General features: G+C 28.9%; 1 protein-coding gene across 1 annotated transcript; it reads left to right on the top strand.

Annotated features, from left to right (window-relative positions):
• Positions 1–3,007: 3,007 nt before the first annotated feature.
• Positions 3,008–4,890, top strand: LOC124825061 (uncharacterized). The gene is made up of 3 exons (XM_047297601.2): positions 3,008–3,330; positions 3,473–3,602; positions 3,907–4,890. Exons 1-3 carry the CDS (start codon positions 3,195–3,197, stop codon positions 4,634–4,636), a joined length of 996 nt encoding a protein of 331 aa, XP_047153557.1. The 5' UTR covers positions 3,008–3,194; the 3' UTR covers positions 4,637–4,890.
• The last annotated feature ends 12,781 nt before the right edge of the window (positions 4,891–17,671 follow it).

The following is a 17,671-nucleotide window of genomic DNA, read 5'->3' as shown; positions in this document are numbered from 1 at the left end:
ATAAGTAATGAGAAAACAAAGATAGTTAAACCTAATTTATCACGAAGAAGTCCAATTGTGGACAATAGTTTTCTTTTTTCTTCTTTGTGTGTCAAACTAACTTGTATCTGATATTTGGGAGATATTGTGTATCCATTTCTTATAATTATAATATTTAAAAGGTAACTTTTATCTAATAATTGGGAGAAATTATGTATTCAATTTTTATAATTAATATTTAAAAGATATAAAATTAATTTAAATAATTTGAAAGAAAGGAAGATCTCCATGAAAAAAAAATATAATATCAACATTTAGTAATATACACGGTTTGTGTCATCTTTTAGTTTAATCTAGTACTAACCCTTTTTCTTTGATTTAGTTTTCAGTTTAACAAGTCTCACAAAAACCAACACTAGCAATTAATTTTAACTGTTTTAAAATGTTTGACATAAATTAATTTTGTGCCGACGATCGCAACTTGAATACTATATGACAATTTCCTTACGGTGAAAGTTGTGTCCACATAACACTATTAGGCAAGCCAGTGTTGACTAGGCTATTATAAAGTTTTCAATTTTCAACAATTTTCTTCTAGTTTTTTCCCTTCGATGTAGATAAATTTTCTGATTAATGTTTAGGTTCACAAATAATTATTACCTATAAAATGTATGAAGTATAATCCAGTCAAACTGAAATTAATGTGGGTTGAAAGTCTAGGAAATTTTGGTTTGTCGAAATGAAAAAATTGAAATTGTGAAGAGACTTGTGCAACGGCCCAAGCTAGGTCATTAATAACATGATGTGGATGGTAAACATTGACAAGTTTATCGTTTTGGAATGGTCCATCGTGAAATTTCCCCTTTACCATCATGCCACTGTCAAGAAATTAAAATTGAAAGATCAACTTTTGCAACATTCCAATCACTAATGTTTAATCCATTTTCAACTAAATTGTATCAGAAAAAAAATTTAGTACTCTTTCTGTTTTCTAAATGTTGTTAAAGTTTTTTGTTTGGAGGAAAAATATAATGATTCTTTTACTTTTTATATATATATATATATATATATATATATATATATTACTATTTTTTTTTCTTAAATTAGTTAATTTTTCAAGATTTACAATTTTCTTTTTTGTATTTTGTTGTTTAATTTATGAGGTGTTCTTGTAATATTTGTTTAAAGTGATTAAAGTAACAATCATTGTTGCAGTTATTTCAATAGATTTTGTGATCCAATTTTTTTTTGTTATTTTTTAAATTAAGAAGTTAGTGCATATAATTGATAATAAATCTAAGCAACACACGACTAATGCTACTTTTGATTTTATTTTATTTTTAAAATTTTTAGTATTCAAGTTAGGGAAGGTATAATAGTTTTATTTATCAACGTAATATTATAAGTTTCATCAACTAATTAGCTTAAGGTAAATATTTATAATGTAGATAAGGTTGTCTTGGTTTAGTTTCATATGTTAATAATTTTAGAGAAAATCGGGATGAATATGATTAGTTTTACAGTTTTTTGGAATACAAACTTCTATTTATAGTGAACTTATGGAGGACCGTTTATGATTTAAAACATGTTTGGAAGGAAGACTTTCACATGCTTTGGTTTGAAAGTGATTCTTCCTTAGTATGTCATAGTTTTTCGAATCAATAAGTGGTAGGAAGATAACGTTGGTGCTTACATTTCTAACAAAAATTTGGGCATAACCTTCTCATTGTTTTTGTGTGTGAGCCAAATTTAACAATAAAGTTAAATATGTCAAAAGAATTCATATTCATAATGCATAGAAAATCTCGTATTTAAATATTCAACTCGTCAAATCTAAATAAGCATAAATGTTAAATAAATATAAAACCAAATTGAGAGTTGTTTGGTTAGCCAATTTTGTTGCACAAACTCATTGACACTATTTTGACTTAGTTAAGACAACCAGAACATTTGAAAAAAAAATAGTTGTAAATATATCACGATAAAGTAAAAAAATATATAAATTCTTAGAAATGAAAATGAACAATTCACCTTTTATACTTATGTCAGTAAAAATGTACTTGAAAACCTTCAATTGTCTTATTGTTTTTAGTTATACTTTTATGTTTATATTTTGTATTAGACCAATTTATAATATATGAGTGGATGCAAGTCTCACCTTATAAACTGGTTTTATGAGATTGAGTTAGACCTAAAATTCACTTTTTAACATACATCAATGTTTTTGAGTGAGTGTTTTGATCCTTAACTTTGTTTTTTTCATAATGTTTGACCAAGTGCATAGATAAAATATAAAACAGTTGCAAAGAAAAAAAAATCAGAGTTAAAAATATGTGTCAACATGTTAAAAGAGGAAAGTTACATGAACAATTAATTAAATATATATATTTTTTCAGAAACTCACTATTTGTGTCCTTTGGAAGATGTATTATTTTCTACCGATTTTAACTGACAATAAAAATATATATTACAAAATAATGAATTAATGTGTCTCTTGCTTTCGTCTCACTTTTCTTTTTTAATGTTTTAAATACATTTCGGTGTCTAACAAACTTTTCCCAAAATTCTGATAGGAAAGAACGATGTTGTTTTTAATTGGTTGGTGAGATCATGTGATCCTATAATAAATGAAAATATTAAAATTATACAATACTAGCTATAGTAAAATTATCCTGGTTTTCCGATTTCAGGAAATTACACCATCAATTCGAGCTCTTGCAATCGATAACGATCCCGAGTTACATGATTGAAGAATTATTAAAAAAAGATGGAGTCTAAAGAGCTACGAGCAGAGGAAACAACACATAATTGAAGCTTCAACTTGACAATAGTTTACTCATGACTTGGCCCATTGCTTGAAATTGTGCACTAGACCATCGTTTTCAAGGGAAAAAATCATACACGTTATAACTTAGAGCAGACTTTGGATACTTTAAATTGTGACCAAGTTAAACTCCTTCTTACAAAAGGGTCCTTGTAAAAGGCTGATAGAAACTTCTATGGGCTAATCAATTATATATAATTTTGGAAACTGATAAGACAATTGAAGTTACAGAGGCTGTTCCCTTTGACTTGTGCCATTTCTTATCTGAATAAACTTCTATTCATGCCCCTCTCCACGTTCCATTCTTCACTATACCTCTACTTCATACCTTCCTCACAATCCCACTGAAGAAACCCAACCCCAGAAAAACAGGTTTCGTACAAAGAGATCCATGGGTAGAGCTCCTTGCTGTGACAAGGCAAATGTAAAGAAAGGACCATGGTCACCAGAAGAAGATGCAAAGCTAAAGGACTACATAGACCAACATGGCACCGGAGGGAATTGGATTGCCCTCCCCCAAAAAGTTGGTAAGTGCATAACATGATGACTCATCCTAGCTAGCTACACTTTCCAAAACTAATGATGATGGCTAAACCATGCTTATATGCAAGGATCTTGCTACCCCTTTGTGTTTGTGTTTGTTTTCCTGATTGAGTTTGTTTGTCGCAGGTTTGAAAAGATGTGGCAAGAGCTGTCGATTAAGGTGGCTTAATTATCTTAGACCCAACATCAAGCATGGTCAATTTTCTGTTGAAGAAGATAAAATAATCTGTAGCCTCTTTGCTAGCATTGGAAGCAGGTACACTCCTTTCACTCAATTTCCACATCCTCTCTCACTTTTGACACTCTCATCTAATTTGTCAGAGGCTTTATAAAACCGTACAAATAATTTCCTTATGTAGAAACAGCCGAAGGGATACATTGGGAAGCATTTTTTAGTCTTGTTTATGATTTTCGTTTTCACTTTTGGGAAATAGATTATGTTTAAGTACGATACAGATGTGTACTTTGATTTTAGATGTTGTGCATCGGTTCATGCATTCCAATTTAGATCTGGTGTCAGTAAGTTTCTTATGGTGGGAAGACATTTTCACTGGGTGCAGGTGGTCCATAATAGCATCTCAGCTGCCAGGGAGGACTGACAATGATATCAAGAACTACTGGAACACCAAGCTTAAGAAGAAAATGACGGCCATGAATCCTTCTCCCCAGAAGAAGCCTCTTCAAATGACCCTTTTATCCATCCTTGAAAGCTCAACATCATTGTCATTCAGAGACAACAGCAGCAACAACAATAACTCATACTACCATCCCCACGGTTCTTTCACAGGCGTCGGCTCCTTTTCCTACTCTTCGTGTCTTCTGAGTGGAAACAACTCTTCTGCTTCTGCTGATTCCTTCTTTCAAGCACAAGAGAGTTTCATGGACCCCACCCAGAAGGGCCAATTCAAAGGTAGCAGCAGCAATAGCATGCTTGTGTTCGGTGGTGAAGCCACAGCCACCAGTTGCAGCTCTTCTGATGCGAGCTGCAACAACCAGATCAGACAAATCACGGAGCCAGAATTTGGCGAGGCGAGCTTTGTGGAGCAGATAGGTGTTGCTGATAATCCCCTCTACATTGGGGTGGAAAATACTACTAACAAGTTGATGATGTTCTCCAGTGGTGGCAGTGCTAGTGTCAGTGGGTGGACAGACAAACAAAATGGATTGTGGGAACAAAATCCGTTGGATTATAGTCTAGAGGAAATTAAACAGCTTATTAGCACTAATAACAGTTTTAACAACTTTTTGTTTGATGATAAGAAGACAGAAGAAAGGTTCACGTATTACTGATGCTGACTCCGGTTAGAAATTAAGAACATCTCAGACTTGTGACTTGGACTGAGTTTGTTTGTGCCCTTGTGGGGTGGGCTTTTAGCTTTTACTATCTAGTATTGAATATAACCACTTTCTTTGTTTCAAAGCACATTGTAAAAGCTTCCTTTTTGCAGTTCCCTTGCCAAGGCAACCCTGCCCTTTCAAACCATAATGATGTCCTAAAACATCTTCCAAACATCATATATAGTTCAGTAATATTTTTTCGTGTATCGCATGCATTATCTATTATTATATGTCACATGATATTTTTCTTATATAAAGTCAATCATGCACCTAAAAGCACAAACACCGAAGTGCTTAATGGCTCAATTATTGAAGTGTTGATTATAAGATTATGATGGTAACATAAAGTTAGCCAGAGTTCAAGTTTCTTGTAAATCTGAGCATGTTACAGTCACCTACGTTCCTTTTATTTGTCACTAGTAGTACTGTTTCTATAATTCAGTGAGGGTCCTAGGTACCTGATTAGGACAAGAGAGGAAAGGAGTACAGGTGGGACAAGAAGTATACAAATGAAATACGAAAAGTGCTTAATGAAGAGTGTTGTATGAATTTAATTTGACATGTAGTGTACGTTGATGGAGGGAGGATTGTGATGTGTTGGACACGACAATGATCAGGCCAAAACCATATGATGAGAAGAAAATCACTTGGCTGGTGTTATTATAAACATGTGAAACTTGCTTCTGTATAATGATGATGATGATGATGGTGATATAGAAGGGATCCCATAATTGAGGTAAACATGGCCAACCTAGGGATTTGTTTAGTTAATTACGTTTCTTAGCACTTTTGCATATGGTTTAGCCATCATCAATATAAGAAAGCATAATATAAGACGTAGGATTAGGACTTGCAATTGAAGAGCATTAGGGGCTAGTTTTGGAATGAAAGTGAGTTATGTATAAAGAAATACAACTGGGAGAACAGAGATATTAAAGATTAATTAAAGTATGCATGCATTATTCAAACTGATAAAATAATGGGTGTGGGATAATGATACTTTCATTATACGCATTGACCTCTTCCACCATTTTTGTTTGCTTCCCTCCCTGAGAAAATAAAAGATATGATATAAGTGGGATAAAGTAATAAAAGAAAAAGGCTTTGTTTGAAGGATATTTTCTAGTGGAGTGTGCAAAAATGTCAAATTATATAAGCCAATATCTCTGCCACAAAAAGTTCCACTGAATAGTATATTCTTGCTTTCATGTGAACTGGTTTTCCCAGTTGCTTTAATTTTCCCATTTCTTAATACACGAGGATAGACAAGTTTTCAAAGAGTTGGACTTTCATATGTTTCCTTAAAACCAGAGTTACCCAATCAACAAGTGGCATTATCATTATCCACAAATTTATTAATTCTACTTAGTCATTTGAAATTATTACCCTTCTCACTAATCCTTATATTTTCAACTTCTTTTAGTTTAATCCTCTTCTTTGTCCGTAAAATTAGTATTTTAATGAAAAGTTGAACTGTTTTTATTGAGATAAAATTTCTACACATAAAAACAATTAATTAAATAATAAACTTTGAACTGGTTAATAATTCTTCTCTCTCTTGCAATAACTCTGCAAAGGAAAATGTGTAATTCATAGTTAATAGTATGGTGATTGACCGCAACCAATGATTTGATCGTCCTTATATATAGGTGGTGGTGCAGGTCAAATATTGCATTCTTCATCGTTAATTTACAGTAATGAATCTTGGAAGAAAATTAATCTTGTCTGAAACATAAATTATTGACCTTGGGGGCATAATAAACATATACCAAATTTGAAAGGATGGCATATATATAAATAATAATAATTAAGAGAACATTCACTGAAAAGCATCGTATCATTCTTAAAATCTTTTTACAAATCTTATTCTAATATAAGAGGAAACTTACACTTTGATTAACATTTTATTTGGTTTGTTGATATAAATACGTATCTTTAAAATTGAAAATAAGAATTTGTTATTCATGTAATCTAGAGTTTTGTTTAAGATTCCCAATCTTGTCAACGTATTTTAATAGAAAAAAATTATAAAACTTTATGACCTAATAATGATTTACGTTATAAACCCTAAAGAGCATTGAATTTATAGGCTTAAGAAAATAGAAGAGAAGCTTTTCTTATTGTTGAACAATTCCAATCATTAGAGTTTACAAGCCATATTTTTTCTTTTGTTTTGGCGAAGACGTTAAATAAAACGAAATTGTGTTTGAAGGAGTGGCAAATAATAATGCCAAAGTTTCTCTGTTGTCGAGGGCTGTGTCTAATAATCTAAAGATTAGGTACAAGGAAAAAATTTAGAAGACTTAATGTTGTTTTACTTTAATATTTTTTCATTTTCTGGATTGTTAAATTATTTATCAATATTTAATAGTCAGTTAATTATAATAATTCATTAAATAGATAAGAATATTAACATGTTTAATTTATTATGTAAGATTATATTAGACAAACTTTTAAGTTATTAAAATTTTAAAGTATTCATTTTATAAATTGTAATCGTTACAATATTATTAACTATATTTTAGCAATGATATGTTACTTAAATATGATCTTTAATATAGTTTAGTATTTCTATTATAACTTTAATTTCTTTTAACAGTAATCCTCTCAATATTTTAATTTATTGATTTAATAATAAATGAAGAATTTTAGTTTTTGGATTCAAATAAAAAGAAAACAATTTCATGTTATAATATGTATCTAATAAATGCTCAACAAAGGAAAAAATGTAATTAAATCACCTTAAAAACAGTATGTTCAATTATTAGTTTTAATGGATATTATTCATAACTTTCATACAAAATGAAATTGAATTGTGCAATGATAATATATAACTTAGTAAAAAAATTCGATATAGCATTTTGGTTTAGCCTTATGCAATAAAACATGCCGACATCATAATTTTTAGAGTTGTTAAAACGGGTATTTCGGTTCGACTTGGCCCGACCCACACACAAGATGGTCACTTAGTGAGTCAATCTAACTCGACTCACTTATTAGCGGACTGAAAAAATTCGAACTCGACTCGACCCAACACGAATTGGTAGGTTAAACGGATTGACTCACTGACTCGTAGTGGTGTAAAAATGGGTTGTAACTCGCAAGTAAACTCGGCTCATCACAGGCTTGAGTTGGATTGGATTTGAAAATAATGAAATTTCTTTTATGAGTACTGGTTAGTTCTCACAATGCTTTAATTTTTGTTAGTATAAATATTTTTATCAATATATTTATACATATAAAGAGGATCTCCTTTTTTTTACATATTTTTATTTTCATTTTTGTTTTAAATAAATGTGATTTTTTACATATTTTTTTAGAAGTAATTATTAATAGCGTGTGTTCTATAAATTTGGTTTCCAAACATAGGCTTCAATAATTTTAATTAACAGCTAAGCAATTAAATTCGAATGACCAATTCATTAATATTTTGAGTATTAATTCTAGGTGAAGACATGGTCAAAAAATGATAAAACACATTCACACCAATTTCTCTACATAAAAAATATATTAAAGGAAAAAGAAAGGAGAAAAAAGTTGGCACTTTAAGGGGTTCTTAATCAATGAACACTTTAATTCCCTAATCATCTAATTCTATTCAACCCATCCCTTCTTCACATCCAAAAGACATTTCATTTAAAAGAAATAGTCAAGATACATTTTGTAACATTCAATGCTGTATTTTTTTAATGAAATTTTCATTTTTAATTTCTTAACAATCATCATTAGATTTTTTTATGTTCATATATTCTTTTTTATTTATGAAATTAAGTGTTTATATATTAGTAGAGCTTACGAACAAGCAGATTCTAACTTCGTTGTCCGGTCTATTATTTTCAAAGCTTTTCTTAAGAGTAAAGTTAGTGACATGGTTGTATGTTTGTTGGTGATTAAGAAAAGTATAATTAATTCATATTTTTTGTTCAAGTGAGAGGGATGAATGAATACACGTATAGGAAAAACATAAATTCATTGATACTACCTTGTTATTTTTTTTAAAAATGCACTATAATAATTTTGTATGATAATTATTGATTAAAACTATGCTTAATTTAAATATATTATTTTAATCCTAAAATTATTAATTAATATCCACCAATATATTTGTGTAGAGAGGGTAATAAACACTACCTACTTTTAATATATTTTTATTAACAATTTTAAATAATTTTAACTTTTTGCTAAATTTCCAAATAAAATAGTGAGAAGATTAGTATGTCTAGTATGATTTTATTGGGAGAAGATGACTAATAGAGTCCAAATTTCACAAATTATATATATATATATATACATATATATATATATATATACATATATATATATATATATACATATATATATATATATATATAATATTTAGAAAGTAGGAATATAAACCAAAATTATTAAAATATTGAAAGACTACAAATAGCAATATGCTAACCCATTTTTTTATATTATTATATTTTTTATGAGAATAAATTTCAATTTAGAACAGAAAAAGTTATATTGTTTTGTTTTAAGTTCGGTTTAGGTTTCCATATTTGGCCATCTTTTTTTTCAAAATTTATCTTCTAACCTTTTAATCCAGTTCAATTTTCTGACTTTTCATGCTTATATTTTTCTCTGAATTTTACTTTTGTTTAAAGTTAACTTAGACACTTCTTACAAATAACCACTAACGACACTTTTAATAGGTTGTCAGAAACTACGATGTCAACACATCCCATCCTTGTTTTTCTTTTTCTTTTCAAACACCTAACAATTGTACGAAAGTCGGTAGTATTGACCAAATCTTACATTTGTCATTAATAATCATATTTATCATGAACTCATGTAACTGAAGTAAAGTTAAAGCACAACTTGGTAACGAAAAATAAATAATAATCCTTTAACAATGAGCCTTCGCCACCATGCATATATAAAGAATGTCAAGATTCGATAGGATAAACAATGTAATGGTCGTCACCATATGTTATAGTTTGTTACTCTTTTTTCTATGTACCATGTGTTATAGTTTATATGTGAGAGGATGGTAGGGAAAAAGTAATTAAAATATCTAATGAGGTTAAAAATTATATAAATAGGACGTGAAATGGAATTTGTATAATAATTTTGAAAATAAAAAATGTTTTATTTTATATTATAATAATTTTAAACAAATGAAAATACTTAAAATACAACAAAAAAACATTCAACATTTTATTTTATATTGTTTTTTAGACATAAATATTACTTTGATTCCAGTTTTCAATCAAATTTTTCAATGGTATTAGTTTTCTTTATTTAATCAAGTTTGAATTTTAGTTAATTTTGTTTAATTTATCATTTTTATTATCTGTGTTTAAATAATTAATGTATTGTAAACAATTACATGTGATTTTGTTGTTTTTTTTTTAATTTTATTTAGTTGTTTACGTGACAAGTCAATATCATATCACATATAAATAATTTTGTCATGTATTAATATTTTATATTTAATTTAGTTCTTGTTTAAAATTGAGTAAACTTTTTCTCTCTCCGATTCTTTTTAAATTTTATATAAATGTACATTTTTATTAAATGTTTCTTAAATGTAATATTTACATTTTTATATATTATTACATTTATGTTTGATTTTTGTTATCTTAAAAAATAAGGTTAAATTTGATTAAAAAGACCCTGTTTGATTTTTGATACATGTTAAAAATAGAGTTAGAGTATAAAAATAAGAAGATTTTCCTTCTAATTTTAAATTATCTCTAACTTTATTTAATAATATAGTTAGAGTTTGTTTAAAAGTAATTTTAAAAATATTTAATAAAAATATGAATTTTAATAAAAATATCAATATAATATTTGCATAAAAATTTAATTTAATTTCAATTTGAAAAAAAAGAAAATTGTTCTATTCAAAAAAAGTTAAAATTAAATTAAATCAAAATAACAAAAATATAAAGACTAGATTACATATAAAACACACACGACGTAATATGAAGATAATAATAATAATAATTAAAAAAATTGTAAATTGATACGTAACACACGTTATATTTTATTAACTATTTAAATATAGTTAAAAGAAATAAATTAAACGAAATTAACGAAAACTAAAACTTGATTAAGAAAAAAACAACTAAGACAACGTTAAAAAAACTAAACAAAAAGAAGAATCAAAGTAGTATGTAAGTATAATTTTTATATGGCAGCCAGTTCATCCGCTTTCATGTCACATTGGATCTTGTAAAATAATGCACCATGTGTTTAATAATGTTAATTAGATAATTAAATAATGCACCATGTGTTTAACCGAAACACTAGTTAAAGGTCAACTGTTTTATGAATATTAGAAGTAGGTAATAAAACGTGTAATATAAAAATGATAAAAAAAAGACACAAACTAGAAGAAAAGATGATAAAAAAGGATGGGGAGTTACTCCCTCCACCACCACACACTACTCGCTGCATCTCTGTATTTCATTTTTGTCTTTCAATTAACGGATATCAACGTTCGTGCACGCACATCGAGTTTTGCAAAACTTTCTCAGTAGCATGTGATGTGGAGGCAGCATGACCACTGGATACTGCATCAGGAGCTATCTCCAAACCTTAACAAGTGCTTTTAGAGTAGTTAAGGACTTTGGAAATATCTCCAAACCCAATGCTATGCAACATGCTCCTCTGGAACTTTTGTATAAAACCTTTTCATGGTAGATTCTTTAACAGTAAAACCTTAATAAGTGCTAACTAATATGGATATGAAAAATATAATTAAGAGGACAAATTCTATAATTATGTTCTTAACAGAGATTATTGGATATTTTGTACTAAACAAATTTTCAGACATATATCATTGTGTTATAATTTGGAAATTTTCCAAGAGATAAAAAACTATAATTTAGGGTGATAGAGACATTGTTGATTTCAACGGATATATTTGTCATGTGAATGCTCCAATGCAGAGAGAGAAAGAGAGAGATTATTTAGAAAAAATGGAAGTGAAGGAAACTCGTTGCAATAAGATTGTGGGGAGGTGTAGGATATTTTTAGAATAAAAAAGATGGAAAGGTGTTGAGAGCACATGGAGTGGTGGAGGAGCAACACCCAAAAGGATGGTATGTGGATTTGGTGTTTTTTGTTTGGTTGTAAACAATGCAAGTTTTCTAAATGGGCTCACATAAAATTCAGTTCTCATAATTTTTGTATCGGCCTTTTTTGTTTCATTGGTGTATCTGCATTGGACTTTATTCGGCACAATCTTGTACCAGACTCAATAATAGACTTTTTAGGAATTTTAAATGAAACTGATCAAATTGAAAAATGGTATATTTTTCAACAGCAGCGTTTATCTGTTTATAACAGTATATAGTTTCTACACTTCTGTTTCGAATCACCTAAATTTCAGAAGTTTTAATTTAACTGTAAAATTAAGCGTGTATAAATACAATTTACTATTATTTTTCTTATGCTTTTGTGGAATCTTGTAGTTTGCTCGATTAAATTTTGCTTTTATTGGGCTTTCTTTGTTATTTTACATTCAAGAAGATTGTGAAAAAAATGATGTTGTTTGCCGACAAAAAGGTAAAAAGAGCAGAAATTGTTGGGAATATATTGTGAGTGTTGTTGATGATGTAAAAGGAAACAACATTCCTTGATTGACGACATAAGAAAGGTTGAGAGGGAAAAAGAAGGAGAGTGCAGTTAGCGGCAGGAAAGTAAAAAAGGGTGTTTGAAATAGGTCTTCTTTACCACCCACCATTCTCTGACAACTTCTTCCTTCGACTCACACACTCTCCATTATGGAACATTCTCCCTGTCCTCACCATTCCTCCATGCAACACTAACAAATGGGCTTCAGCCAAATTCCACCTCCTTCTCCAAGCCCAGATTCACACAAGAAAAAAAAAATGCTTTAAGTTTTTGTTGAGAAATGTAGGACCGATGAAGGTGATATTTAAGTTGACTAGAAGAAAAAAAATGTAATGATGTGGACACGTAACTTAACTCATTTCATAAAATCAGCTTATTTTTTTATAGGAAAAATATAACAAAGTCTCGTGTTAAACAAAGTCTCGTGTTAGATAAACAAAGTTTGACAGTTGCTGAAGTATAAACAAAGTCTACATTAGGTAAAACAAGAGATGAATATAAGTTTATATTCATATAAGATATTTTCATTGTTAAAAGATTGTTTGAAATAATGTCAAAAATAAATTTGTAATGTTTACACCTATTTACATATAATATATTGAAAAATAGACTTTAAATCTAATTCAGTTTCATAAATTCGATTGAAAATGGATAATTTAGGAGTTAGATGTAGTTGATTTGTAAAGGTAGTATTGAGGTGAGAAGTGGTGTAAAATGATTGTGGCACTTTTCCCCACCCACCTTGAAGATATAGACATGAGATGGTATTAGGCCACATTCCTGTGGTTCAATAATTCAGTTGAGCACATGGCACCTTCTTTTCATTCTCCTTTTTTTCTTTCTTTACCCAATTGGCATACATAGTCCACGCCATGACCCTTAACTTTTCAGCTTTTCAATTCTTGGCCCCGCCAATTAATTCTCAATCCCATCTCACTTTATAACTAACTTGTTCCGATTCACATCTCTGCCTCACAGTATATCCTTCCCCACACCACCAAATTTCAGACACATTTCCGAATAAATACGTTTTATGCTCTCTTTTTTATGGCTAATTACAACAATATCTGCTTTCCTTTTTCTCTTTTCAGCAATTTCATACACAAAATACCCAAATGCTGCTTTTATCATTTTCTTATTTCAGAACAAGAAACAAACATATTACTTACAATGTATTGTTTCTGACAGAGAAAGAAAGATCAAAAAGAAAACTTTCTTATCTTATCCCTTCATGCAGTAACTCCTTATCTACTCTACCAGAAAAATGCCTAACTTCTTTCGTCTCTGACCAACCAAACATGCTATATTTTATGATTCTGATGTAAAAAGAACAGAAAAAAAAATGACCAGGATTTGCCTGATCTGAGATATTGGTGAAACCTAACACGTAAGAATTTGGTAAACAGGCGATTGTTTTGGGTCAAAGCACAGTTCTCCATTTTTCACTTCCCCCAACTAAACTTTAATGCAGTTTTCACATGGTTTGAATCTGTTATGGTTGATTTCGGTTGCCATCAGAAAGTGACTCCGAAACCCAAGTGTGGAGACAAGGGTTTGTGCATCATAAGGATCCTGCAAGGCCGCAACCTTATCAAAAATTTCCCGGTGCTAATAAACACAAAGTACTAGAGTTGTCCATTTGTGCCATCAATTATGTTGTGTGTTTTAAAACATCATTTTCATACGAACCCATGATGAAATATGTATATGTTGAAGGCTGAATTTGATCCTGAGAGATGTGAATCTTAGCCAAATCATGGGTTGTTTGTGGGTGGCACATGTCTACTACCACATTGAAGGGCCACCCTTTGTTTTCTTCATTGAATGATGTAGATAGGTGGCTGGCTAGCTAGTAATGTTACATCTTCCTACCTTTATGTGACCATCTACACTCTTGCTTAAATGCAAGAAAGGAAATGCCACAAACCATGTCATCGTCATTTTCAAGCTACTATGCTATCCTTTATTATGAATCATGCATAAAGTGATTCTATTCAAGTGTATGATCACGACATCACTTCTAAAAGAGATGGAGAATAAATTATATAGGCAACACATTCAAAAGGAACTTCAAACAACATCATATGCTTTCAAACCCTATTTTTTCTAAGTTGATTTCCTGGGATGTAACAGAATGTACAAGAGCTTGTGAGGTAAACTTCTTCACCAATAAATACTAATAATTGACTCCATACAAAATAAAAAATAAACACAATTTTTTTTCTGCCTTTATTTTATGCAACCCTTTTCAAACTTATCGCCTTCACATATTAAGGATTGTGCCTCTAAATATCTCCAATGCGTTATCCCACTGTATAATATATTTCGATTGTGTATAATAATTATATTTAAATTATAAAAATACACGTTTAATAATATTTCAAGACACACATATTTAATGGAATAAAATATTGATTAAAATGTAAAAAATATAATAAATTTAAAAAGTATAAAAATTATTTTAGGTAACGGAACATTATTTTGTGGCTCGCACACTCACACACACAATATATTATATATGCATAGATATTTGTTGTAATGTCCGAATCTAATAATCAACTATTATTTAAACTGAAATTGTTTTTGATTTTCAACTTTTTTTTATAATGCAATGAATAAGAATAATTAGGATGTTACTTCTTCTTTTATAATTGTCCATAAGGTCGAGGTTAACTAACTGTCCAAGGTCTGGTGAGTCGTATAAGGTTTGAAAGTTGTTTTGAAGTCCATATTTTCAGTCTCACAATTCGTCCAAACCGTTTAGAGAGTATCTATAGAAGACTTTTGGGACCAAAATTAGTTTAACGTTAGCACTTGAAAAATTAACGATGTAATAAATGCAAAATCACCTATATTTATAGGTTTTAGGATAGACTTTTAATTATCATTGATCTAATCACGGCCTAATCTTGGGTAATAATATTTTATCTTTAAGTCGATCAACATTAAGATTAATCGATCTGTTCGATGGCTGATCAGTTTGTTTCTTGATCAATCAATCTCCTAAGTAACTCGTTAAATGGGGTCTGAATTAAAATTAACATTTTTGTATATGACTAACGGAATAATCATCCAATACACCAATTCTAATATATGACCATATTTTGGAATTCATATTAATATTTGAATTTCTTTTAAAAAAGTTTAATCTTCTAGTTTTTGAACTATATATTAAAATTAATTCAAACAATAAGTTAAAGAACACAAGAGTTCATGAATCGGTAAGTTACGTTCCTAAAACTCGTCAAAAACACAAAATTCTATCTCAATCCAACTACATCAACAAAATTCCTCATTATAAAAAGCATAACTTTTATACGTTCCATTAATGGTAATTCAAAGAAAGCATTAAAATATCATCATTCGAACTTAAGAATAAACTTTTTCGATAGAAAATAATCTCATAATGTTCACTTATCCATATCCAAAGAACTTCATTCATGTTGGATATTATTGCTTCAAACATCTTTAATGTTGAGACCAACTTTCACAAGTTTTATTTATTTATTTCTAAAAAATAAATAAATTGAAGTAAACATATAATTTACAAAAATTTAAGATGTGAAACAAACTTATACAAATTATTGAATATTTTCCCCAAAGTCTCAATTTATAGATTATTTTTCATTTATATATGTTTTTTACTCAAACACATACTCATAAAAAATAATATTTTACTGATAAAATAAGTTGTTACATTTTAATATGCTTTTAATGTTAAGTGTCTCCCTGATCATGATTTTGTTTTTCTTTTTAATGTTAAGTGTCTCCCTCTAACCATATACTGTATGTTCTAAGTTAAATTTGTTTTAGTAAATTTTCAATTGGTCTACATGGTTAAATAAATACAGGTGTCAAATTAGTTAATGACAACCATTTTTGTAACATTAATTGACATATCATTAATAATAAAAAGATATTTTTAAAATGAAGGTGAATTTTTCAACTACAATTATAAAGGTAGTGTTGTAGAATGTGTATTTTTCTTAGGATAATTATACTAATAATAGTTAATATCTATATATATAAATATATATATATATATATAATTTTTTTTTGTGCTCATTTTTTTAAGTTACCGCTATATTTAAATTTAACTGATTTTTTAAATTTAATTATTTTTCTAAATTTAACCATTTTTCTAAACTAAATAAATCAAAATTATCTAAAAACTAAATAACAATTATTTATAAATTATAAAAATCATTTTTATTTACTTTTGTAGTTATAATTTTATTATATTTTCAGCAAAAACAAAAATAAAAACATATGCACGTAAGACTTGTATTTTCACTAGTGTGTATATACACCGACCGACAATTAAATTGTAAAATGTTATTATAACGTAAAGCTGTTAAAACATGTAATTTGACTCGATCTAGCCCGAGGGTTGGTTACCTAGTGTGTCAGCCTAACTCGGATTACTTAGTGAGTCAACCGCAACCCGGCTCGCTTATTAATGAGTTGAAAAAATTCGAACATGATCCGACCCACTACGGATTGGTGGGTTAAATGGATTGACTCACTCACTCATTTGGTTATAAGTTATTTTTAAAATAAAAAAATTATAATTTTTTTAATTCAAATATAAATAAATGTCTCACTAAAATGATATTAAACTCCAAAGATAATTCAAAATAATGAAAAAAATATCATACAATCCAAGCGTAAGCTAAAAACATGCACAAAAGGTGAATAAATAAGTTTTTAATATTAATAATTTTTCTCTCTTGAAACATCTTACCATCTACCCTATAATATAAAAAATACTAACTAATAATATTGAAACATAAAATAATAAATAACAAAATTAAATTAGGTGGGTTGGTGTGACTCACCGTGTTCACTTATTTTCACATCAACTGTAACGTTATTACGTGTATTTATTATGTTAGTTTATTTTAATAAACATCATTCTATGTCTTTTTTATACAACTTTTGTTGTTTTATTCTCTTCACATTCCTCTTGTGGTATATTTATTTTTTCTTCTTTTTTTCCTCTTTATTCTTATTCTGTATTACCTTATTTACTGGCATATGTGTCATCTGTTATAGTTTTGCTCTTTACGCCATCTTTTATTGTTTATCTCACCAGTGTATTTTTGTGTAGTTATATAATGCATTTGGTTAATTGTAACGTGCCTGTTTAATTTGATTATTGATGAAACAAAACGCAAGTAGGTAGGTTTTATGCAAAACAACTAAAATATTTATGTATTAGAATCTTGAATGAGAAAAATTACTAATAGAGTATAAGAAAAAAAATTGACTTTTTTTTCGTAAAATAAAAATAGGACTAGACAAAAGAATACAAACAAATTTGTCAATGAGTAATAACTAGAAAAAGAATTACTAATAATAGAGTACAAGAAAAAAATT

The sequence above is a fragment of the Vigna umbellata genome, chromosome 5, assembly GCF_029865625.1.
Source record: "Vigna umbellata cultivar VRB3 chromosome 5, Vumbellata_1.0, whole genome shotgun sequence".
Lineage (NCBI taxonomy): Eukaryota > Viridiplantae > Streptophyta > Magnoliopsida > Fabales > Fabaceae > Vigna > Vigna umbellata.
This window is presented reverse-complemented; position numbering and strand designations above follow the sequence as displayed.

Excerpts from the sequence above, each read along its gene's own strand:
- LOC124825061 (XM_047297601.2), top strand. The coding sequence starts at position 3,195 with ATGGGTAGAGCTCCTTGCTGTGACAAGGCAAATGTAAAGAAAGGACCA. Across the intron at positions 3,331-3,472 it reads TGCCCTCCCCCAAAAAGTTG|GTTTGAAAAGATGTGGCAAG; the intron begins GTAAGTGCATAA and ends TGTTTGTCGCAG. Across the intron at positions 3,603-3,906 it reads TTTGCTAGCATTGGAAGCAG|GTGGTCCATAATAGCATCTC; the intron begins GTACACTCCTTT and ends CACTGGGTGCAG.